General features: G+C 39.3%; 1 protein-coding gene across 4 annotated transcripts in view; it reads left to right on the top strand.

Moving 5' to 3' along the window:
- Window positions 1-26,779, top strand: part of SMARCC1 (SWI/SNF related, matrix associated, actin dependent regulator of chromatin subfamily c member 1) — a 172,199-nt gene that overhangs the window by 16,569 nt on the left and 128,851 nt on the right. For all 4 annotated transcript variants that reach the window (XM_053897598.1, XM_053897597.1, XM_053897600.1 and 1 more), the window contains exons 3-6: window positions 10,477-10,562; window positions 19,207-19,288; window positions 20,413-20,505; window positions 22,781-22,850. In XM_053897598.1, coding sequence (XP_053753573.1) covers window positions 10,477-10,562; window positions 19,207-19,288; window positions 20,413-20,505; window positions 22,781-22,850 — 331 coding nt within the window. The remainder of the gene's footprint in view (window positions 1-10,476; window positions 10,563-19,206; window positions 19,289-20,412; window positions 20,506-22,780; window positions 22,851-26,779) is intronic.

The raw sequence follows: 26,779 nt of genomic DNA, 5'->3' as shown, positions 1-26,779 counted from the left end.
TCTTGGTGGTCTTTGAATTTTATAGGAATAGAATCATAAGTATTCCTCTGTGTTGTGAGCCTTGGAGGCAGTATTTGTAAACGTGAAAAAACAAGTTGAGCCAAACATGAGGGAGACAGTCCAATTGAGCTGTTCAACCGTGTACCTGTAGATAGTACAATTTACTGTAGATAAAAGGATAAGTCTGAAACTAGTCCATTCTCTTCTCACCCTTGTAATTCATCTGCAAGGGCAGTGAGCCACTGATCTGGCATGACTGGTCAGAGCTCAGTGGACTGCAGAGTATGGGCTTTTAGAGCCAGGATCTGTATGCCAGGCTGAGGACATGCTGGGCCAGGTGTTGACCACAGCTCCAGAAAACTATAGGACCAGTATTAATGGCAGGCCTATAGTCCCATCCATACTGTGTGGATACACAAGTAGAAACCTTAGTTTAGTGGCATTGTATTTCTGATTTGTCTGGGTGATGCTTTGTTTATTTTTTACCTGTTTTTTTTCCCCCTTTGACTTTTTTTTTCCCTTTTCTCTCTTTTCCCATAATGTTTATCTCTCTAGCTTTACTGAGGTATATGTCTGATTGATGTATTATAAATGGCACATATTTAAAATAATGATGAGTTCAAGGTAATGAACATTTCCATCACCCCCAAAAGTTTCCTTGTAAGCCATCTTCCACCCAGTCCTCTGGCAACCAGTGACACTACAGATTCATTTACAGCTTCATCAAAAAACATGTTTTTAAAGACCTTTTTTTTTTAATGTTTATTTTTGAGAGAGCACACACATGAGTGGGGGAAGGGCAGAGAGATAGGAAGACAGAGGATCCCAGGCAGGCTCCGTGCTGTCAGCACAGAGCCTGATGCGCAGCTCAAACCGTGAGACTGTGACCTGATCTGAAATCAAGAGTCTGACGTTTAACCGACTGAGCCACTGAGGCACCCCAGATTCAGGAAATTTATATAAGTAGAATCACATAATACACTTTTTTTGCCTCGGTTCTTTTACTCATCATAATGGATTTTGAGATGGGCGTTATCTGTGTTCTACGTATTATTTTCCCCTTTTTTTTTTTGAGAGAAGATCGCGTGAGTGGGGGAGGGGGAGAGAGAGAATCCCAAGTAGGCTCCATGCTGTCAGCGCAGAGCCCAGTGTGGGACTCAATCTCACAGCCTGCAGAATCATGACTGGAGTTGAAATCAGGAGTCAGATGCTTAACTGACTCAGCCAGCCAGGTGCTCCAAATCACAGTTCATTTATCCCTTTACTGTTTAATGGACATTTGGGTTGTTTCCAGCATTGTAAGTAAAGCTGCCATCATTGTTAATGTTCACATCTTTTTGTGGACATGTTTTCATTTCTCCTAGGTAAATAATCTAGGAGTAGAACGTTTGGGTCATAGAATTGATAGCGTTCAACTTCTGAAGTAACTGCCATACTGTTTTCTCAAGTGGTTGTATCATTTTACATACCACCTGGCAGTGCATGAGAGTTCCAGTTCCTTTGTATTCTTGTCAACAGTGGGTATGATTAATCTTCATAATTTAAAAAAAAATTTTTTTTTAGTGTTTATTCATTTTTGAGACATGGTGAGAGAGTGCGAGCAGGGGAGGGGCAGAGAGAGAGGGAGACACAGGAACTGAAGCAGGCTCTGGGTTCTTAGCTGTCAGCACAGAGCCCGATGCGGGGCTTGTACCCACGAACCGTGAGATTATGACCTGAGCTGCAGTCAGATGCTTAACTGACTGAGCCACCCATGGGGCCCCTTTCTCAATTTTTAAACAAATTTTAACTCCAGTGTAGTTAACATGCAGTGTTATATTAGTTTCAGGTGTACAATATACTGATTCAACAATTCTATACATTACTCAGTGCTCATCATTATAAATGTACCTTAATCCCCATCACCTGTTTCACCCATCCCCCCCCCCCCCCACCTCTCTAGTAACCATCAGTTCTCTGTAGTTAAGAGTCTGTTTCTTGGTTTGTCTCTCTCTTTCTCCCTCCCTCCCTTTTTTTCTTCTTTGTTTTGTTTCTTAAATTCTACTTATGAGTGAAATCATATATTTGTTTTTCTCTAACTTATTTTACTTAGCATAATAGTCTCTATCTCTATCCATGTCATTGCAAATGGCAACATTCTTTATCCGTTCATCTTTTGATGGACACTTGGGCTGCTTCCATAGTTTGGCTTTTGTAGGTAATGCTGCAGTAAACATAGGGGTGCATACATCCTTTCAGTGTTTTTGTCTTCTTTGGGTAAATACCCAATAGTGGAATTACTGGATCATAGGGTAGTTCTCTCTTTTTTTCAAGTTTATTTATTTGAGAGAGCATGTGAGTGCAAGCCAGGGAGGGGCAGAGAGAAAGAGCGAGAATCCCAAGTAGGTTCCATGCTGTCAGTGCAGAGCCAGATGCTGGCTCAAATTTACAAACCTTGAGGTTATGACTTGAGCGGAAATCAAGAGTCGGGACACTTAACTGACTGAGCTACCCAGGTGCCCCAGGGTAGTTCTACTTTTAACTTTTTAAAAAAATAAATTTATTTTTATTTAATTTTTAATTTTTTACAGAGAGTGAGGGGGAGAGGGGTAGAGAGGAAAGGAGAGAATCTTAAGCAGGCTCCATGCTCAGTATGGAGTTGGATCTCATGACCCTGAGATCATGACCTGAGCCAAAATCGAGTCAGATGCTTAACCAACTGCGCCACCCAGGCACCCCGTCGTTTTTACCTTTTTAAGGAAGCTCTATACTATTTAACATAGTGGCTGCACCAGTTTGCGTTCCCAACAGTGTGCATCCTCACCAACAATTGTTTCTCATTTTTTTTAAAAGGAGTTTTTCTTATGTGTCCTGTGTCAGAAATATTTATTGCAAATACCCTCTTGGTAGCTTATTTTTTTTTTCCCTCAGGATATTTTTGGGTGAACAGGGGTTCTTAGTTGTAGTATAGAGCAGATATCAGTAAACTTTTTCTGTAAAAGGCCAAATGGTAAATAGTTTTATCTGTAAAAGGTCAGATAGTAAATATGTAGTCTTTGCTGCAGCTTCTCATCTTTGCTCTTGTGTGAACATAGCCACAGACAATGAGCATGGACTTTTCTCCAATAAAACTTTATTTACATAAACAAAAGCAGGCTGGATTTGGCCTGTGGGCCACAGTTTGCCAATCCCTGACATAGAGTAATTTATGAGATTTTTTTTTTTATGATCAATGCTTTTTATGCACCTCCCCCTTTTTTTTTTATTTGAGAGAGAGAGACTAGGGGAGAAGGGTGCAGAGAGGGGGGGGGGGGGAGAGAGAGAGAGAGAGAGAGAGAGAGAGAGAGAGAGAATGAATATCCCAAGCAGGCTCCATGCTTAGCATGGAGCCCAGGGCTTGATCTCCCAACCCTGCAATCATGACCTGAGTGAGCCAAAGTCAAGAGTGGGATACTCAACTGACTGAGCCACCTAAGTGCCCCTTTTTTAAAGAAATCTGTGCCTACTCCAAAGTCATAAATATATTTGTGTTTTCTTTTAGAAGCTTTATTGTCTTACCTTTCACCTTTACAACTGTAATCCATCTAGAATTGTTCTCTGCATTATGTGAGGTAGGGGTCAGCATTCCTTTTTTTTTCTTTTAAACCTGTTCATCTCCAGCTGTGGCTCATATATTTTGGTGTGTGATGTTTTCTTTTTTTTTTTTTTTTTTTTTAAATTTTTTTTTTCAACGTTTTTTATTTATTTTTGGGACAGAGAGAGACAGAGCATGAACGGGGGAGGGGCAGAGAGAGAGGGAGACACAGAATCGGAATCAGGCTCCAGGCTCTGAGCCATCAGCCCAGAGCCTGACGCGGGGCTCGAACTCACGGACCGCGAGATCGTGACCTGGCTGAAGTCGGACGCTTAACCGACTGCGCCACCCAGGCGCCCCATGGTGTGTGATGTTTTCACTGTCATTTAGTTCTAAACTATTTTCTTCTTCTTCTTTTTTTTTTTTTTTTTTTAAATTTTTTAATGTGTAGGGGCACCTGGGTGGCTCAGTTGGTTAAGTGTGCGACTTTGGCTCAGGTCATGATCTCACGGTTTGTGGGTTCGAGCCCCACATCGGGCTCTGTGCTGACAGCTCAGAGTCTGGAGCCTGTTTCAAATTCCGTGTCTCCCTCTCTCTCTGCCCCTCCCCCACTCGTGCTCTGTCTCCCTCTGTCTCAAAAATAAACAAACATTAAAAAAAATTTAAATTTTTTAATGTGTATTTTTGAGAGAGAGTGCGTGCGTTACGTGGCTGCAAGCAGGGGAGGGGCAGAGAGAGAGGAAGACAAAGAATCCGAAGCAGGCTCTGGGCTCTGAGCTGCCAGCACAGAGCCCGATGGGGGCTCAAACTCACAAACCATGAGATCATGACCTGAGCTTAAGTTGGACGCTTAACCGACTGACCCTCCCAGGCACCTCAGTTCTAAAGTATTTTCTAATTTGTTTTGATTTCTCTTTCAATCCTTGCATTATTATTTCAAAAGATAATTGGAATGATTGGTTTTTTCTTATTAAAATTTCTAATTTGATTACATTAAGAACAAGTAATATTTTTTGTAACTTACTAAGATTATTGATGTTGAAAAATCTGTCAGTCCAGTTTTTTGTTTTTGTTTTTGTTTTTGTTTTTAGGTACTCTCTTTCCCTATGGTTGTTTTTAAGATGTCTTTGTCTATACTGTTATGCAATTGTGTTATAGTGTTGAGGTGTAGGTTTTATTACATACTTTTAACATACCCCTCAAAATTGATATGCTTCTTGAAGCTAAGGGTTTAAGTCCTTAACAGTTTTAGGGAGCCTGGGTGTCTCCCTCTCTCTCTGCCCCTCCCTGTTCGTATTCTGCCTGTCTCTCTCAAAAATAAACATTAAAAAAAAAAAAAAGTCCTTCACAGTTTCTAAGAAATTTTAAACTTTACTCTTCTGTGTGTGGTTGTCTAGTCTATATAACCTGACAGGTGTGCTTTTACTTTCATTGCATGTTTATGTGCCAGAAGTTACATGTATTTATTTTTCAAATCTTTCTCTTCAGTGTTTTAAAAAAATTTTTTTTTTTAAAGTTTATTTAGTTTTGAGAGAGACAGAGCACGAGTGGGGGAAAGGCAGAGAGAGAGGGACACAGAATATGAAGAAGGCTCCAGGGGGCGCCTGGGTGGCTCAGTTGGTTAAGTGTCAGGCTTCGGCTCAGGTCATGATCTCTTGGTTTGTGAGTTTGAACCCTGCGTCAGGCTCTGTGCTGATAGCTCAGAGCCTGGAGCCTGCTTCAGATTCTGTGTCTCTCCCATCTCTTGGCCCCTCCCCTGCTCATGCTCTGTGTCTCTCTGTCTCTCAATAATAAATAAACGTTAAAAAAAAAAAAAAAAAAAGAAGGTTCCAGGCTCCGAGCTGTCATCACAGAGCCTGATGTGGGGCTCGACCTCACGAACCGTGAGATCATGACTTGAGCCAAAGTTGGTTGCTTAGCCAACTAAGCCACCCAGGCACCCCTCTTTAGTGTTTTTAATCATTCTATATATTCCAGTTATACAAATCCTATCATTTTGTTCTATTATCTGAAATACTAGGATTCTTCTTTTTTGTTGATGTAAAGGAAAAAAAAAGTTTTTGTGTATTTGAATTTTGGAATGTCAGCACTTCCTTCAGTGGAATTTTACCTGGGAATCCTGTTGGTCTGGGCTGAGAATTTGCTCTTTAAGGCACTTCAGAGGACCTGCTAAATTTAGGCCCAATTCTTATGTTAATTTGGTGTGGACTTCCTAACTGAGTGGTTAGTTAAGTTCCAAACTCAAATTGTCTTGAAATGGAAGCTTGTTATCCTCTTTGAATTTTGGCTGGCAGATATTTTTTTCCAATGTATGCTTTCCCTACTGATGCAACATTTTGATAGCCCTGCTTCTTCATGTGTGTGGCGGATGATTGTTTTAGTTCTAATGTCCTCCCTTGCTTAGGTCTATTCCTTCACCATCATGTTGATGAATAGACCAGACCATGGTATTATGTGTGTGTGTTCTCCCTACCCATGTATACATCCTCCTCCTCCTCTTTTTTCCAGTTGTTAGCACTACCTTGTCTTTAATAAATAAGCCAAAGAAATAAGGACACTGTGGCACAGATTTTAAGCACTTCTAAGTATCGCAGTTAAATTTATCCTTTCTCCATTTCATCAGCTCAGCAGAATTTTTGGTGGACTATAATTAGGCAGGATGAGACCACTTACATACATCCAGAATAAGATTAGATTAAATTTCCCAGTTAGTTAACCAGAGATGGAACAGCTTATCAAAAGCAGTGTAGTCACATAGCTGGGAATAGAAGCAACCTATTAGAGCTGTCCTTGACCCCCAGTCTCTGATTGGGGTGTGTAGCTGCTGAGATAACTTACACAAAGTGGCATCTCGCTGGCTCTGGAAAGCTCAAGTTTGGGTATCCTCTTGTCCTTTTATTCTTTAAGTTTTTCAGCACTAATCAAGAGGAATTTACAATTAACAACTCATGCTTCTCTTGTGTTTGAATAACATCCAGTGTCATTGAGGGCAAGGCCTCTTCATTCAGGGTGGCGGTGGTTGGGATGAGGGTTGAGTGAGGAAATACAGTTAGGGTCCAGTAGGGGTGCCTGGGAATTCTCCTGTGTCTGCTTCCAGCTTTCCATCCCCTGACTCTGATCTGCTTTTTTACCCTGGTGATTTTGATACTGAGCTTATCATTAGAACCAGAATCCCAAATCCATTTCCATGCTAGCACTAGGAATCCTTGACGTGTGGTGAGTGTCCCTTTTTGGGTTTTTTTGCCACACCTTTACAGATGTTTTCCTTTTTGTGCTTGTTACTGGAACTAGTGCCGTTGACAGGTTCCTGAGCTTCCCTCTTGCCCTTTATTCACATGTTACTTCTGGAAAATTGGAAGTCTCAGTTTCTACTTCTTCAGTCATCACTTGTTCCTGTGGTGGTTGATAGAAGTTACTGTGTCTGTCGTAAGCATGTATCTGATAATAATGTTCTGGTCTGATCGATATGTAGCACGACTATGAACTTTTAAATGATCATAGTACACTTGAACTGTTGAAAAAAGTTTTATGGAGTACCTGCATTAGCAGGCACTTTGCTGAATACTGATGTTAAATATTTGAATAAGACACTGCTCCTGTCCTTAAGGACTTCATATTACAGATAAATCTACAGTCATTTCAGTATTCTGCTGTGAGTGGTTTGCATATGTACTGTAGTGATATGCATATGTGGTTGGAAAGAGCATTTTAGTCTAGTCTCTAGGGGTTCAGGGAAGGCTTAGGAGGAGAACTAATTTCATCCTACTCTTGAAGATACCTCCCAGCATATTATTCTCATTTAAGATGCCAAAACTACAAAATTGTAATAACTTGTGCATTTTCTCAGATAAATAACATGTTGTCAGTGATAAGAATTGCACCTGGATGTATTTAAGAATATGTAATGCAACATTCGGGATGTACTGGGAATTAATTGTGTTGGGCAAGATATTAGGAACTCCAACTCATGTATTTAAAAAGCAAAAGGATAACCAGAATGACTTGGAGGGCTTACTTGTTAGCTTAATTTGGGAGACCTCATCTTAATGATTCTTCTTAATAGTTTTCATTTATTAAAAAATTTTTTTTAATGTTTATTTTCGAGAGAGAGAGAGCACATGAATGAGGGAAGGACAGAGAGAGAGGGAGGGAGACAGAGAATCTGAAGCAGGCTCCATGCTGTCAGTGCAAAGCCCGATGTGGGGATTGAACCCTTGGACTGTGAGATTATGACTTGAGCTGATGTTGGACGCTCAATTGAATGAGACACCCAGGCACCCTGATAGTTTTTAAAGATGTTATTTAATTTTCACTGCAGTGAAAATATTTTAATTGTTTTTTAAAACATTTTTCAACTGCCATAGCATTTTTTTTTGCCATAGTATTTTATTTTTTTAATTTATTATTATTTTTTTAATGTTTATTTATTTTTGAGAGAGAGAAAGAGACAGAATGCAAGCAGGGGAGGGGCAGAGAGAGAATGGGAGACACAGAATCTGAAACAGACTCCAGGCTCTGAGCTGTCGACACAGACCTGATTCGGGGCTCAAACTCACAAACCATGAGATCATGACCTGAGCTGAGGTCAGATGCTTAACCTACTGAGCCACCCATGCTCCCCTTAATTATTTTTAAAAAATGTTTATTCATTTTGAGAGAGAGGGCATGAGCGAGTATGGGGTAGGAGAAGGGAGAGAGGGAGAGAGACATTCCCAAGCAGGCTCTGCAATGGCAGCTCAAAGCCCAATGAAGAGCTCAATCCCACGAACCATTAGATCATAATAACCTGAGCTGACACCAAGAATCAGATGCTCAACTGACTGAGCCAACCAGGCACCCCTAAAATATTTTAATTGCTTTTAAGTGTGTAGTTCAGTGACATTATTATTATATTCACATTGTAGTCCAACAGTTACTACCATCCATCTCCAGAACTTTGTCATTTTCCAAATTGAAACTCTCTGGGGTGCCTGGTGCCTCAGTTGGTTAAGTGTCTGACTACGGCTCAGGTCATGATCTCATGGTTTGTGGCTTTGAGCCCCACGTTGGGCTTTGCACTGACAGCTTGGAGCCTGCTTTGGATTCTTGGTCTCCTTCTGTCTTTGCCCCTCCTCTGCTTGCACGTGCACTCTCTCTCTCTCTCTCTCAAAACTAAATCAGTAAAATTAAGGAAAAAAAAAGAGAAAGAAACTGTGTACTCATTAAATAGAAACTCCCAGGGGCACCTGGGCAGCTCAGTCGGTTAAGTGTCTGACTTCGGCTCAGGTCATGATCTCGCGGTTTGTGAGTTCGAGCCCCGCATCTGGCTCTGTGCTGACAGCTCAGAGCCTGAACCTGCTTGGGTTCTGTGTCTCTGTCTGCCCCTCCCCTGCTCATGCTCTGTCTCTCTCTGTCTCTCAATAATAAATAAACGTTAAGAAAAAATTTAAAAAAATTGTAACTCCTCATTCCTCCCTCTCCCCAACCCCTAGCAAACGCCATTCTGTTTTTTGTCTTCTTAATATTTGACATCATGCTGTTCTTTTTATTATATTATTTTGTAAGAATCATTTTCAAGGAAAAAATGCAGGGTGTATTTTTTTTCTATTTTAATGTATCTTTTAAAAAAAATGTTTACCTATTTTGAGAGAGAGCAAACGGGAAGAGCAGAGAGAGGGAGTGAGAGAATCCCAAGCAATCTCCGTGCTGTCAGCTCATAGCCCAATGCGAGGCTCATACACACAAACTGAAATCATGACCTGAGCCGAAATCAAGAGTTAGATTTTTTAAAATTAAAAAAAATTTTTTTTAATGTTTTATTTATTCTTGAGCGAGAGACAGAGCACGAGTGGGGGAGGGGCAGAGCGAGAGAGGGACACAGAATCCAAAGCAGGCTCTAGGCTCTGAGCTGTCAGCACAGAGCCCGACGTGGGGCTCAAACTCACAAGCTGTGAGATCATGACCTGAGCCGAAGTTGGACACTTAACCGACTAAGCCACCCAGGACCCCTGGAGTTAGATTCTTAACAGGAGCCACCTAGGTGCCTTTGCATGGTGTATTTCTAATATTTTCATCTTACTAGCCTATTTGATGATCAGTTTATATGAAACTTTTACTTCCATAATATGGAAGTCATTCAGCATTTGAACTATTTGAGTTTTACTTTTATAATCCATAAAGTGCACCTCTCTGAAATTGTACAGATTTCAGCTATGGGTTTACATATAATTTATAGTTATACCATGTTTCAGTGGTCATTAAAATATTATAGCAAGAGTTCAGTTATAATTTTTGTATAATTTAAAGTCAGGAATTGGGGAAAAAAGTCTAACATATACTAATATTTTCTTATTCTATAGTAAAATTGTTGTTGGAAATTGTTACTAGAATTTTATAATTTTAAAAATCAGGTTTTAATTAATTAATGAAGTTTATTTTGAGAGCAAAAGAGTGAACAGTGGAGAGGCAGAGAGAGAGGATCCTAAGCAAGCTCCATACTGTCAGCTTAGAACTGATGCGGGGCTCAATCTCATGAACCATGAGATCATCACCTGAGCTGAAATTATTCAGGAGTTGGACGCTTAACCAACTGAGCCACCCAGGCACCCCAAAAAATCAGATTTTACATTTACTAACGGAATTTGTAGTATATCACTATTCTGTCCATTACTGTTTCCTGCTGAAACATTTTGCCTGTTGTAAATCTTGTTTTTCAGTGACTTTGCTTAAAGAATAAAATGTTAGTTGAATTAAAAAAATTTTTAATCCACTTTTGGGAAAATTTCTTTATAAAACCTTATTTGGTTCCAGGAATTATTTAAGGAAGTTATTAAGTTTGCAGTTGTTGATATCTTTTGCATTTATAAAACTTTGAATTCAGACATACTCAGAGTAATCTTGTCAGAACTTTTATTTTTCTCATGTGTAACTTGTATCATTTTTAGGCAAAATGTTTCATGGATTTCAAAGCTGGAGGCACCTTGTGTCACATTCTTGGGGCTGCTTACAAGTATAAAAATGAACAGGGATGGTAAGTTTTTGTGTTACTTTGTATGTTTTATGTGTTATTTAAGTTATTTAATGTTAAATCCTCTTCCTTCTTTGTGTGATGTTAGAGAATTTTATAAGCACATTATAATTTGCAAAGTGAAAGTTTTATCTGGTATTCGAATTTACTTTGTTCCTACATCCAGGAAAAATATCAGACAACTGTTGCACTTGTTAGGTAAGTTATTTCTCATGTATGGTTGTATCTGTATAATAGATGAATGTGCACTGTTAGCAAATTTGAAGGTAGGCTCATTGTGAAATGTATGAACATGTATTGTGAACTTAAGTTGTGCCGAAAGATAGTTTTTTTTTAATGTTTATGTATTTTTGAGAGACAGCGTGAGTAGGGGAGGGGAAGAGAGTGAGGGAGATGCAGAATCTGAAGCATGCTTTACGCTCTGAGCTGTCAGCACAGAGCCCGATGTGAGGCTCGGACCCATGAGCTGTGAGGTCGTGACCTGAGCCGAAATCGGATGCCCAACCGACTGAGCCACCCAGGCACCCCCAAAAGATAGCAATATTAACTGCTATGGTGAACACTTTGCTGATGAACATTTCTTCAGAATGAGAGATGTGTAATGTGTGTCCTCAGGATAGGAATGAAAGGAAGCTGGCTCCGGAGCATGGTTACTAGGGCAGTGATGCAGCGAGGAGGGGAATTGCTGTTGCTTCTCCCTACATTCTTCTTTTTCCCTTTTCTCACACTGTCTCTCTGGTGCTTGCTTTCTTTTCTCTCTTGAACTCTGGGGTTTTTGCCATCTCTTTGTGGGAAGTTGAGCTGCTGAGACTAGTGAGTGTTTCACGGTGATGGTTCTGAGTTAAGGAGGGTAGGGGAGTCCTTTCTCTGGCAGAGGGTAAGGGGATGCTGGAGTATATAGACTCGAAGTCGTTTCGTGGTTTTAGTTGTGTTGTCTGTGCGCAGTTCAATCTTAGCATCTTTCCAGGAGGATACTCCTGTAAAGTTAAGCTAATCCGGTGTTTTACAGCTGGGAAATGTAAATAAGTGTCCACATCAACAAGTAGTACAAGTTTACAAGTAAATTATTTACAATAATTTGTATATCTGCCAAACTTTTTATGTATAGGTGGGTGTTTAATGGATACTGGTTAATTGATGAAACGAGCATGAGGGTGTTGTCATCGGAAGTAGCTTTCTGTTTTGCAGCTCTGCTTCTGGCTGTGGTACTGTAACTCTCACAGGGTGTTCCCGAGCTAGGACTGACAGCCTGTCTGACTGCTGTCATCCATGGTCTGTTCCCTACTGTTTGCTCTAGATTCCTAGATGGAGCTCTCTTCTTAATTTCTTGATCAGCTTGTGTCCCAAATCCTGACCTGGACTCGAAGAGGACAGTCCCACAGTGAAATGACTTCTCCTAAGTCACATGTTACAGAACTTACTTTGTGTGTCAGTATAGTAGAATACTTTTATGTGGAAGGATTTGAGGTGGTTTAGAAGGATATGTAAAATAAAATGTCCTTAAATTAAAAGAAGGTCCAAAAAAGAAGGAAAGGATAAAATTAAGAGACTTTAAGAGGAGTGAGGAATAAGAATTTTCCCAAAACTTTTACTCAGATTGTACCAAAATCTTCCCCTTTGGGGCGTAATTAGACACTTAACTGCAATGCACACCTTTCCCCACCTCCTGTGACTTACACACTTGCAGTGAATGGATCTCTTACACTCTGACAGTACATATTTTAGTAACCACCCACCCATTTGGAGTCTGAATGGCCTGTCAACTTGACAGTGCCTGAAGTTTCCTCACACACAGCATTAGCTCTGTGAACCTAGTTTGTGTCCTCTGGAACCTCACAGTCTGGCTCCAGAGTTTGCTCATTTCCTTCTTTCAGCCAAACACTCTGCCTCTTGTTTCTGTTTGGTTCTTTCTTGCTTCCTGCTGTCTTTTAGCTTTCAGTGATGTCCAGCTGGAGTGTCATTTATGTGGTTGAGTAGAAACACCAGATAATTATTAGCATCTCTGTGAATAGACCACACAGATTAAGATTCCAGAGTGTTTGAGTTTGATCTTTCTGGGTGTCTGTTTTTATTTGTTTGTTTGTTTATTGAGAGAGCAAATGCAAGCAGGGAGGGTTGGGGCTGGGGGGAGAATCTTAAGTAAGCTCCAAGGTAAGTGTGGAGCCTGATGCTGGGCTTGATGTCACAAACCGTGAGATCACTATCTGAGTCGAAATCAAGAGTTAGACGTTTAACTGACTGAGCCACCCAGGTGTCCCAAAAGAGGTTATTGATTGAAAATGTTTTGTTTGTGTTTTGTTAGCTTTTTTTTTTTTTTTACATGTTTATTTACTTTTTGAGAGAGAGAGAGAGAGAGAGAAAACAGAGCTTGAGCAGGGGAGGGGCAGAAATAGAGAGGGAGACACAGAATCTGAAGCAGGCTCCAGGCTTTGCACTATTAGCACAGAGCCTGATGCAGGGCTGGAACCCAGAACTGTGAGATCATGACCTGAGCTGAAGTTGGACGCTTAACCACCTGAGCCACCAGGTTCACCTGTTTTATTAGTTTTTTGTTTTTTTTTTTTAATCTATTTTGAGAGAGAGAAAGTGCATACAGGCGAGTTGGGGAGGGGCGGGGCGGGGGAGGGGGAGCATTGCAGAGCCTGACCCGGGGCTCAATCCCACAAACTGAGATCATGACCTGAGCCAAAATCAAGGGTCAGATGCTTAACCAGCTGAGCCACTCAGGCGTCCTGTGTTTTATTAGTTTTGCTTGGCAGTAGTGAACTAGGCTTAGCATAAAGTTAAGGCTGTGTCTTAACTTTAGAAGTGGCCTTTTTTCCCCCTATGACATGATTTGCTGCTGACCTTCATTTCTTGCAGACAAGCTCAGACCTACTTTTCTTTCTACCTTAAGACTTGGTTGTTCAGCTTTTATCTCCCCCACACCCTAAAGTCTCCTTTTGATTTTTGTTTTTCAGATATTACCACAAAAAGTTAGTCTCTGCTAGTGGCTTTTAAACTTTAGGAATCCCTTGGAGTACTTTTTTTTTTTCCTTTTTTAAAAAAAATATTTATTTTTGGGAGAGGAAGAGTGTAAGCATGAGAGGAGGAGGGGCGGGGGGTGGTGGGGACAGAGGATCTGAAGTGGGCTCTGCTCTGACAGCAGTGAGCCTGACATGGTGCCTGTACCCATGAACTACGAGATCATGATATGAGCCAAAGTTGGACACTCAACTGACTCAGTCACCCACTGCACCAGAGTACTTTTAATTAATTATTATCTTTTAAGGTTTATTTTCATCAGAGAGAGAGAGAGCATGTGTGTGAGAGAGGGAAAGAGAGAGAAAGTGGGAGAGAGAGAATCCCGAGCAGGGGATTCTGATTGTCAGCACAGAGCCCCCTGCAGGGCTCGATCTCAGGAACCTTGAGATCATGACCTGTGCCGAAATCGAGAGTTGGATGCTTAACTCAGGCGACCCCACTTGAAATATCTTTAAAAAATACTGATGACTGGGCTTCATGACATACATTATTAACTACTAAGTGTGGTGTGAAAACTGAGAATCTGCGTTTTCAAAAAGCACTCTCTGTGGTCCTCAGGCCTTACTTTGATACATGTTGGTCAGTGAGATTGTCATTTTAGCACAAACATGGTTTGGATCTTTTGTGAAGAATTATCCATTTTTAAAAAATTTAAATCCAAGTTAGTTAACATATAGTGTAATAATGATTTCAGGAATAGAATTTAGTGATTCATCACTTACATGTAACACCCAGTGCTCATCCTTAATGCTTGTCCTTAATGCCCATCACCCATTTCGCCCAGGCATCCTGTCTTGCCTTTTAGAAGTTTGCTTCGGAAGCCCTTCACACCCCTTTCGCAGGAGTTAAACTCATTCTCCAGGATCCATTGTTGATTATTTTTATTCAGACTGGATTTTCTGTATGTAGCTGAGAATGAGAAGAGAGCATCCCTGACTAGTCACAAGAGTCAGCAAAATGAGAGCAATACAGCTAATGAAGGCCCTTTAGACACAGTATGTAATGCTTCAGGTTGAAAGGCTTCTAGGAGACATTGCCCAGCAGATTGCCAGAGGAAAACAAAGCAGAAGACTCATTAATTATTAAATTCTCAGTGGACAGCTCATATTTACAGTCTAAGTGACCAAAGGTTTTATTTATTATTTATTTTTTTACATGACCAAAGGTTTTAAAAGCTAGAGAGAAACATGTTCATTTGTTGCCTTTTCTATAGGGCTGCATTAAGATTCAAAAAGTCTTTGTAGGGGGGTGCCTGGATGGCTGTCAGTAGACCACGCGACTTTTGGTGTCATGGTCATGGGTTCAAACCTCATGTTGAGTGTGGAGCCTGTTTAATTAAAAAACAAGCCCCAAAAGACTTTATAATTTTAGTTTTTTAGTTTGTATTTCTCTTGTGGGTAAGTTTGAGCATCTAGATTTCTATATTGTAAAAAGTAAAGCTTATTTAAATATTCTTGTTAATTTCAAAGTAAGATTAAATCTTTCAACTAAAGGTTATACCATATTTACCTGACTTCATTTCAGGTTTTTTTTTTTTAGTTAAAAAATTTTTTAAAAATACTTATTTGAGAGAGGGAGAGAGCGAGCAAGCGAGCATGAGCTAGGGAGAGGGGCACAGCGACAGAGAGAAGACCCTAAATAAGGTCCACACTTAGCATGGAGCCTGATGCGGGGCTTGATCTTCCAACCATGAGATCATGATCTGAGATGAAATCAAGAGTCGGATGCCTGACTGACTAAGCCACCCAGGTGCCCCAAATACCTCTTTTGCTTACATAGCATGCTGCTGAATCAGGAAAGCTTTCATCTGTCATGTTATTAAGTCATTGTCTGGCAAACCATTTGAGTTATTTATTGTAGAAAATATTATTTATTGTGGAAAATATAAACTATATGTAAAAGCAGAGAGAATAATACAGTGAATTGTCATTTACTTTCATCTCCTTTATATAATTTCATCTAGATATATTAGTAATTTCTGTGCCCAACGTGGGGCTTGAACTCATGACCCCAAGATCAAGAGTCACATGCTTTACTGACTAAGCCAGCCAGGTGCCCTTATTAAAAAGCATAGGATTGGTTTATTTTTTTATTTTTTTTAGTGTTTATTTATTTTTGAGAGAGAGACAGAGTGCAAGTGGGGGGAGTGGCAAAGAGAGAGGGAGACACAGGATCGGAAACAGGCTCCAGACTCCCAAGCTGTCAGCACAGAGTCCAATGTGGGGCTCAAACTCATGAACTAGGAGATAATGACCTGAGCCGAAGTTGGACGCTTAAACCGACTGAGCCACCCAGGCACCCAAATGTAGGACTTTTTTGAAGAGCATAATAATGTACTGTTATCAACTAAGAAAATTATCAATAATTTTTCAGTGTTATAGGGGCACCTGGGTGGCTAAGTCAGTTAAACAACCGACTCCTGGTTTTGGCTCAGGTCATGATCTCGTGGTTTGTGACTTCAAGCCCTGCATTCGGCTTCACACTGACAGTATGGAGCCTGCTTGAAATTCTCTCTCTCCCTCTCTCTCTGCCCCTCCCCTTCTTGCTCTTTCTGTCTCTCTATCAAAATAAATAAGCTTAAAAAAAAAAATTTCAGTGTTATTAAATACCCCCTTAGTGTTCAAGTTTCCCTGATTATCTCATGGATGGTATTCAAACAAGAGTCATATATGGCATTTGGTTGATATGACTAAGTCTCTTTAAGAAAATTAATAGTTTTCCATTTGCTCTTATCCTTCCAAGTTTTGGTTTTTTTTTGGTTTTTTTTTTTTACAGAAACAAATTTTCTTATAGAATGTTCTGTATTCTAAATTTTGCTGATATGTCCCTAGTTTATTATTTACCATAGTCTTTCTAAATTTCTAGAAATGTGGTAGTTAGAAGCTTAGTCTGATTTTTTTTTGTTTTGTTTTTGGCAACAGTACTTCATAGACACTGTGGTGTTCCTTTCTCTGAAGACATATAGTATCTTGTTTCTGCTTTAATAGACAGAAGCTGATGTTCAGTGCCTAGAATCATGCTATCATTACAATGTTATTAAGTGGTAGTGTTCATATTTTGAAAAAAAAAATAGAAAAGAGATATTGTAGGGGTGCCTGAATGGCTCAGTCGGTTAAGTGTCTGACTTCGGCTCAGGTCATGATCTCGTGGTTCACAAGTTCGAGCCCTGTGTGGGACTCTGTGTTGACAGCTCAGAGCCTGGAGCCTGGTTCAGATTCTTTGTCTCCCTTTTTCTCTGCCCCCTCCCCCACTCGTATTCTCTCTCTCTCTCTCTCTCTCTCTCTCTCTCTAAGATAAAACACTTAAAAAATTTTTTAAAGGTAGATATTATAATGTATAGATACAGCTCCTTATTTTTTAGTAATTTTTTGTAAGACTGTTATTCTCTCATTCCTTCTTCACTTACTAGCTGGAATACTGAGAAATTTAACTCACCAATAATCAGAAAGCTAGAATAAATTCTTGATTCTTTCTCTATTACCAGATGCATTTAGCTTTTCATCTTCATTTGCAGGTAAATCCAGGCAACCCTATTTTAATCTGTTTAACGGCTACTTTCAAACTATTTCTCAGATTTCTAGGAGAGATAATTTCCTTTAGCCTCATTTATTTCTTAAATTTTTCTGTTTTTTAGCATTTATTTTTTGAGAGGCAGAGATCAAGCATGAGCGGGGGAGGGGGGGACAGAGAGAGAGGGTGTCCGAGATTCCAAAGCAGGCTCCAGTCTCTGAGCTGTCTGCACAGAGCCCGACGCGGGGCTTGAACTCACGAACCATGAGATCATGACCTGAGCCGAAGTCGGACACTTAACCGACTGAGCCACCCAGGTGCATCAGCCTCATTTATTTATTTAGTAAGGAAGCAGTTTATGAATAACGAAATGGGTTAAGTAAGCCACTCTGAAGTGAGACATTTTTAGACATAGTTCTTTTGTTATCAGAGGCCTATTTGTGACCCCTTCTTTAGAAAGGGGAGACACTCACACGTCTCTCCTTTTGTTTTGCTGAAAGAACCCCTGTCTGCTCTAATAGGGTTGTCCTAATTAGTCGTGTGTTTTTCTTTTGTTCTGCCAGTTAATGGAAATTGCTTGGAAGAGGTTAGGGAAGGAGAATACTAAACAACTCCAAAAATGGAGTTTAAGAAAAAGTTCTGTGTACCAAGGTTAAATCAAGATATAGTTACTTGGGACAAAGGTCCCTCTTACATGTAAATGCCATTTTTGAAGCTGCAACTACTTCTATTCTGAATTACCTGTTTCTGGGCTTTAGTGGACACTTTGCTTAATTTCCGAATTGGAATTCTTCAGGAAACATTTCAGTCTTGTCCTAGCACACTAATGAAAAAGTCATAATAAATATTAGACCTTAGTCATAATAAAAATTTCCTGAATGGTTTGCTTTATAAAGCCACACATTCTGTTAGCCAGTAAGGATACATAGGACAATTTTCAAAAAACCTGGTCTTTGCTCTGAAGGCATCTAATGAGATGTCTTACAAACAAGATGATTCTGTTGTGGGCCTGTAACAGCAGTGTGCACAGGATATATTAGGAACATGACAGAAGACAGGAATAACTTCGTAGGGAAAATGGCTTGTGATAGGCCCTGGAGGTGATAGTATCAGGTCCATGGAGTAGGTAGTGACATCCAAGAAAGGCTGCAGAGTGGGGAAAAATGGTTGGAAGTGTGGGGAGCATTTCCAGGATAAAACAGGATGATCTGAGAGAGCATGAGCTCTAGATGCAGATTGCCTAATCCTAGCTAGCACATGGTAGTAATGATTTAAGAATGTTATAACCGTAGTTTAACATTGATTAATCACTTAGAGACTAAGCATAAATACTGTCTCAAGCCCTTAGCATGTATACCTAATTTAACCTTCACAAAAACCTTATGGGCCATTGTTACTCATGAAGAAATTGATCCTTGGATTAGTAAATCACTCCAGACTACATAAATAAAAATGGGGTCAGGATTAGAACCCAAAGCAGTTTGACTCCACAGTGCACACGCTCTCAATCACTGAGCAAAATTAAAGTTAGTGTTGAATAAAAAATAGGGAAAAAGAAACATTCAGATTTGTAAAAATTGAATCATGTGGAAGTGACTGAGAATAGGCAGACAATAGCAGAATGTTATGCTTGGGTACTTACATAAAAAGACATCAAGAAAAGAGAAAAGGTAAATAGATGAATTTTACCACATTTAGGGCAATAGTAGGCTCAAAGAGAGCACAGACACTGTTGAATTTGAACAAATGACTTTGAAGCACATATAAAGTAGATAAACTTTCCTTACACTTAAAGAATGGTATAGTAGTTCACTGTCTTTAGATCTGTGGGTTCCTATTCTTTATGGTGTAAAATATTTTAGATTTAAGGGTAATGGGATACTTCATGGAATTAGTACTTCATTTTGACTGGAGTGGATCTTAATGTCACAACATTTAATATTTTATGATGTTGACCTTGCTTTCTTACACTACTGAGAAAATACCCTCATATGGTTTTAGAGTGCTATTTTAATTTCTGAATCTTTGCAAATTTGTTTTTGTTGAGTGCTAAAACTAAGTTTTCACTTTTGTTTAAGGTAGAGAACAAATTAATGATTTTCTTCTCTTTTAGGCGTAGGTTTGATCTACAGAATCCATCTCGAATGGATCGTAACGTTGAAATGTTTATGAATATTGAAAAAACATTGGTGCAGGTAACTCAGGAAGTTAAATTATTAAAATTTTTTTCCTTTAATATACTTTCAGTTCTGTGATTGGCTTTATTGGATTGCCGAAAGATCAAAGGAAGAAAAAATTTCTGAAATCTATTGTTCCATTATTTTTATGGGTTTTGGGGGATTAGAGCTATAAAATATGACTAAAACTTGTCATTTATAGAATATTGATCCTAAACTTCTGACAAAAGAATCTATGGTATTTTCTTTATTTCAACTAATCCATTATTTGAATCTCTTTCATATTTAACATAAACACTCTCAATCTACTGGTCACTCATTTATACAGCCCTTTTCTTTGGATATGTTTCATGGTTGTGCCATTAATATAGATCTTATTTCCCCAAGTGGATATAACATGGAAGAGAGAACACTTAATTTTCTTCTTTTCTTTCCTAATATTTTTATTGATTGGTAGTTTTTAATGATCACTGAACTGAATTAGCCTTCCTGGGGAAAAGCAGCTGGCAAGCATTCGCTAGGTATTATTAGAAACTTAATGCCTGAAACTTGTCTCACAGATGAAATAACTGTTTTTTGGTTAGTACGTTGATTTTTGGTGATGATTTGAGGAGTTAAAATATGCATGTTGTAATCACTGCTATTTGTAAGGTTAGAAATGGGAAAAAGAGCTATAATCTATAGCCTTTGTTTTTTAAGTAACTTATACAATGAGCCAAAATGGACATCTCCCCCTGAGCCCTACCCCCCCCCCCCCCCCACCAGTTAAAGGTGTAGGTGGAAACTCTACATTAGATTTGGGCTGTTAACGTCAGTTCAGGTAAGATTGGCTATAGGAGTACCAATATGTCAGGGTGGTACCTTAATGAAAAATATGATGAATTTCTTTAGGTTGTGATTCCCAACATTTTTTGTCTGAGTGTACTTAGCTGCAGAGAAAGGATCTGGGGATAACATTAAGTGGCCTGCTGAACACTTAGCTTTTATATTGAGATGAGACTTCTGCAGTCTATTTTAAAAAACATCTTCCTATTTTAAGCACTGTGGCTTTGAATGTCAATTTTTGCCATTAGGGAATTCATGAGTAATGTGATATCATTTCAAAACCAAGAGAATTGCAAAATCTCTTTTTTCTTCCTCAGAGCAATTGTCTGACCAGACCCAGCATCTACCTCATTCCAGACATTGATCTGAAGTTGGCTAACAAATTGAAAGATATCATCAAACGACATCAGGTAATAGACATGATCACTTCAGAAAAGTGTGTAGTAGTAAGCTTCTTATAAATCTCAATTATAATGTCTTTTAGTTTCTGTATGTGTCTGCTTTAAATGAGTTATCTCTTTTTGGTTCTTACAGTACCAAGTTTTTTTCTCTTCCACTCACCTCTAATTCTTAGCCTAGACTAGCATTTTCCTATTTAACATTATTGAGGTACAGTTGACACATAACATTGTGGAAGTTTAAGGTGTACCATGTGGTGATTTGATGCACATGTATATCCAAGATTAGCATTTAATAGTCATTGGTAGGGAGTTATTATAGTCTTATTGTGAAATGTGCTTATGTAATTTAAAGAGACTGTGGTCTGAATCACAGAGTAGGAGTTGATGACATAGTTGTTGGTAGGATATCAAATATTGTTTCCAGTAAACCTGTCTTCCCTCATTGCCTGCCCCTTTGATATGTGTTGTATTTATATATGCGAACTGGAAAATTCTGTTTTCCTCATAAGCTTACTTTGTTTTGATTCACACGTACCAGTGCTATCTTCGGACATCTTTCTCTCCCTCCTTGAGCCTCATGTTAGGTTGAGACCTAGGGTATTTACTGCATGTAGGTTTGTGACTACACATGGCTGAACTGTAAGCAAACCCTTATCATGGTAAACTAGCTGAGGACAACCAGATGCTGTTTCCAAAACAACATTTGAGTGACAAAGTGTTACTAATCCTTAGGGTTAGTTGAGAAGCCTCCTGAAATAATCTTTCTTCTTTCTGCTGCAAGAAAGATTGCCAGTGGAATTATGTTTCAGTAATTAGTAAAATATCTTCTGAGTTCCTAAAGCAAGGATGTCTTTTTAAAAAATTTTTAAACATTTTTAAGACTCTTGGTTCATATTGTCTATTCCAGTTTTTCTAATATTTATTAATTTTTGAGAGAGAGAGAGAGAGAGAGAGAGAGAGAGAGACCATGAGTAGGGGAGGAGCAGAGAGAGAGGGAGACAGAGAATCCAAAGGAGGCTCCAGGCTCTGAGCTGTCAGCACAGAGCCCGATGTGAGGCTTGAACTCACAAGCTGTGAGATCATGACCTGACCTAAAGTCAGATGCTTAACTGACTGAGCCACCCAGGCGGCCCTGAAGTAAGGATTTCTAATATTGCTTACATTTGGAGATTTACTATGGTCCTTACATATACTGACCCTACTGTCTCAAGTCTGGTTGCTCTTCTCACTTAACATTAGGATTTGGAACAAGTCACTTAATCTTCATTTCTCTTCTGGACTATTCATTGGAGTGGCTGTCAAATGTAGTTTATTTAAAAGTTTTATTTATTATTGAGAGAAAGCAACACACGAGTGAGCAGGGGAGTAGCAGAGAGAGAGAGAGGGGGTCAGGGGATTCAAAGTAGACTCTTCTGACAGCAGAGAGCCTGATGCAGGGTTTGAACTTACAAGCTGTGAAATCATGACCTGAGCTGAAGTCAGATGCTTAACCAGCTGAGCCATCCAGGTGCCCCAAGTGTAGTTTAATTACATGTAGAATGTTAGAAGGCAAAAATGGAACAAATTAGCCTGTTGGCTATTGCCTTCAAGCTGGAATTAGCTATATTCTTCTTGCTACCAGGTCATCCTGGAAGAAACTTATGTATTTTCCTACAGTTGATACTGAACATTCAGTTGCTGTTTTTCTTCAGAAATCTGGTTGGCTTCGTGATTGTTCACTAGGGATAACCTCTAGAGAGATGTAAAAATCTCCCTGGTTTCATAGAGTCTTACAGAAGAGACCTTAAGCTAATGATATCATTGAATACTGATGATTAATCTTTTGTTCTGACATTCAGAATGCATTAGCAACTCCATTGTTTGAGTACCTGTCACCAGTCTTTGCTAAATTGCAACAAAATCTTGTGAAATACGTATTATTACCACTGTATGTCACAGAAGACACTGAAGCACAAAAAAAACTTAGGATTTTTGATGACTTTGGAGTGACTTTTAGAATTAGAAGTACTCATACTCCTGGTAAGATTACCTAGAGAGAGATAGGGAATTAGCCAAGAGGCACTTGCATGATTTTTCTATACAATATAAACTGTGTCTGTAGATAATTTATGTGTTTTTGTTTTTATTAACAATTATCCTTTTCCTGGACTAAAAATAATAAAAATATTACAGTCTTAAAACACAGAGTAATGTCTTGGAGATTCTCAGGCAGGTTACATCTGGCGTTGCATACTTTGTTAGCCATGTGCTTTACTCTTATGTTGCTTATTCATTTGTTTTCCAGGGGACATTTACTGATGAGAAGTCAAAGGCTTCCCACCACATTTATCCATATCCTTCCTCTCAAGAGGATGGTAAGTTCATTGTTGGTTGTGAACTCGTTTCACTAGATTTTAAATTTTATCAGATTTATTTAAACGATATAACCCATGTTTTGCAGAAGAGACTTGCAGTACTAAGTAACTTATACAGATTATTTAAATGTAGTTTTCTGGTTTTTTGCTGAATTGGCTAATAAGCAAACTAATTCTGTGATGTCCAACTTTCTAATCATTGGACTTTTATTTATTTCTTTGTTGGTTATATTATCTGGGTGTTAAGTTTAGACATGCTTTATGTATTAACTTTGTTAATGTTTGCTATGTTGCTTGTGTTCTCAAAATTAAGAGACATTGCAAAATGAAAGAACATCTCTGGGGAAGATGGGCTTAGTGGCTGTCTGAACAAGGCCTACTATATTTTAGTTTGGTGAATGTAAAATGGTTCAGATTCTGAACTTTTACTTCTGCTATCCTGAAAGTTGATTTTGTTAGTGGCCTGAGTTGTATAGAGCTATGGAAACTGATTTGTTGAGAAAGAAAATATGAATTAATAAGTTAACCACATTAATTTGAGAAACCCATCTCTTATAGGGCTCAAGTCTTCTGGTTAATATAACCTATCCCTGTAGGACATCTATATAAGAAGCCAAATTATGTCAGGTTTGAGTTGTTAATTGCCCCATGCTCAGTACTTTTTCTTGACCAGTGCAATTGTGCTAGAAGTCAGGAACAAAAAGATTACCAGACAATCCCTATATGTTTGAAAATTAAGAAACGCATTGCCAAGTAATCCATGGGGCAAAGAAGAAATTACAATGGAAGTAGAAAATCTTCAGAATTAAATGATTATGAAATGAGTAATAAAGTGCAAGAACATTCTGTTGGATGCAGCTGAAGCTGTGTCCAGAGAGAAATGTATGTTTTTAAATGTGTATGTTAGGAGGGCACCTGGGTGGCTCAGTCTTTCAAGCATCTCTCTCTCTCTCTTTTTTTAAAATTAATTAATTTTAATGTTTGTTTATTTTTGAGAAGAGAGAAAGACAAAGTACAAGCCGGGGAGGAGGGCAGAGAGAGGGAGACACAGAATCCAAAGCAGGCTCCAGGCTCTAAGCTGTCAGCACAGAGCCCGTTGCGGGGGATTGAACCCACAAGCTGTGAGATCCTAACCTGAGCCAAAGTTGGACGCTTAACTGACTGAGCCACTCAGGCGCCCCTTAAGCATCCGCCTTTTGATTTTGGCTTAGGTCATACATCATCTCACAGTTTGCGAGATGGGACCCTGCATCGGGCTCTGCGTTGATAGAGTGGAGCCTGCTTGGGATTCTCTCTCTCCCCCTCTCTCTCTGCCCTTCCCCATCTTGTGCTCTTGTGCTGTCTCTCTCTCTCTCTCTCTCTCTCTCTCTCTCTCTATCTCTATCTCTATCTCTCTCTTTATATTTGGGAGAGCACAAGCAAGGGAGGGGCAGAGAGAGGGGGACAGAGGATCCGAAGCGGGCTTTGCACTGACAGCAGTAAGCCTGATGTGGGGCTTGAACTCAAACTGTGGGGTCATGACCTGAGCCAAAGTTGGAGGCTCAACCATCTGAGCCACCCAGGTGCCCCAGTAAATAAACATTTTTTAAAAGTTGTATATTAGGAAAGAAAGACTGAAAAATCGGTGGTGCACGCATCTTTATTATGAAATTGGAAAAATAATAGCAAATTAACCTAAAGAAAGAAGGAAATAATTACAGACAAAACTTAATGATGTGGAAAATAAACAGCAAGGCTTGCTCAGCAGTGTCAGAAATGGCTCTCAGAAAAGATCAATGAGGCTATTGCAATTGTTCTGCAAATAAGCAGGGGAAAAAAGAAAACAAAGTAGAGAATGGAAGGGAGACATTGCTACGGATCCTACAGGTATTGAAAACAATTACAGGAGGTTAGGTTAGGTTTGTTTAGTTGCTTTGTTGCTTCTGTGTTTGGTGTCAAATCTAAGAAACCATTGCCTCATCCAGAGCCCTGAAGTTTTACAACCTGTTTCCTCTTCTGAGACTTTAGTTTTGCTGTTACATTTAGGTCTTTACATCATCAGTGTGATAACTAAAAGTTTGATTTTATTTGTTACAGTCAGAATCTCAGCCCTGTGATTGTTGTGCTTTTATAAAGTGAGAAACTTCATCCTTCATTGTTGAACAGGTTCTCAGCCTTTATCCTGTTAGGTAATAGCCACGGATCTCCACTAGATGGGGGTAGTGGATTGCTGTGATATTAGAATACTGATTCTGTTGCAGGCTCTGTTTCTCCAATAAGACTGATAAAAAAACTTTTAGCATGTGAACTTTATGAAAAAAATCACCTTTTACAAAAGATTTGACCTGTAATTGTTATACAAGCTACTAGTGATTCCTTACTGGTGCTGGTTTTATTTTTCTCCTTGGTTTAATACAACCTAGTTTACTGCGTACTGATGCTTGGTTGATATTATCAGTAGTTACAGCACTACAGTTGCTCTAACTACTGATAATATTCTACTCTAGTATAATCAATAAGACAGGATTGTGCACACTGTATGATTTACCTTAGAGTAACGGACTGTCAGGTAAATGTTGACCCTTATTAGCAAAGCCCTGTGCTGGGCTCCCTACATGTATTTGTTTCAGGTAAGTGTGTAGATGATAGCAGTACCAGCCAGAAACACATTAGAAACTGTGTTGTAAAATCCTCAAAAAAGCCACATGTCTTTAATGAGGATTAGTCAAAATTTTAAATAAGATGTGATATTTAATTGGCCTTAATCTTTTGGTAAGATTTTGGGTATGGCATCCTAGAAGAGAATGCAAAATAAGCAAAAGTATAGAGGTAAAAAATTAGGATCCTTTGCTTATTTTTTAGTTAGACTATGTCTTTATTGTTGAGTTGTGAGAGTTATGTATCTGTCCTCAGTTTGGACTAATTTTTACTCATAAAACTGGTTGTTTTATTGGTTCTGTGTAGCTTATAATCATCTCTGGGAAGAATGTGGATTTACATCTTTAACCTTTAGTTAGTTTTGCTACCAGGCAAACTTCCAAAGGCAATCAGTGCCATAGTTTCTTTCTATCAAAGTCACTTGTAAAAAGGAGGATTTTTTTTTCTTTACCTCCAAAAGCTGCACAACCTTTGAAGATAGATTTAGTATTCTTTTTTTTAATTTTTTTTTTAACGTTTATTTATTTTTGAGACCGAGAGTGACAGAGCACGAACGGGGGAGGGTCAGAGAGAGAGGGAGATACAGAATCCGAAGCAGGCTCCAGGCTCTGAGCTGTCATCACAGAGCCTGACGCGGGGCTCAAACTCATGGACCGTGAGATCATGACCTGAGCCGAAGTCGGACGCTTAACTGACTGAGCCACCCAGGCGCCCCTAGATTTAGTATTCTAAAGGGCAGCTCTTATTAGTTAAGAGTCAGTATATTTTGTCACTACATAGTGAGTTATGAAAGACCCACTGACCTCTTCACTTTTTCCTTGGCCATTTTGAGAAATCAGGCTAAGGAACAGTGCTTGATTTCTTCCTTTTCACATTTCTTTCAAGATAGTCGGGTGAGCAATTGGATGCTTGAAAAAGAACACAGGCACTGGACACTCAGCTGGCTTTTGATCTCAGGGTTGTGAGTTTGAGCCCCACATTGGGTATGGAGCCTACTTAAAATAAAATGTGCGCGCGCACACACACACACACACACACACACACACACACACACACACACACAGAGGCATGTGGTCTTTCATGCCTTTAGTCAGTGAACCTGGGGCTATTTCTTGTTGAAATTGGCAACGTAAAGCCCCTTTTACTTAGCTGGTTTCACTTTGTTGTTCTGTTTTGCTATTTCTTGGGTTTCAAAGGGCTTACTTGACTAGTTCCCTCTGAGCAATAGAAACAGGTTATTAAGCTAAATTTAGACTACCAAAGAAACAGACACACAAGTGCTGAAATGTAGG

This window comes from Panthera pardus, unplaced genomic scaffold (assembly GCF_024362965.1).
Source record: "Panthera pardus isolate Hobbes unplaced genomic scaffold, ASM2436296v1 HiC_scaffold_8, whole genome shotgun sequence".
NCBI classification, from domain to species: Eukaryota; Metazoa; Chordata; class Mammalia; order Carnivora; family Felidae; genus Panthera; species Panthera pardus.
Note: the sequence above shows the minus strand (reverse complement) of the source record. Positions and strands in the feature narration are given on the sequence as shown.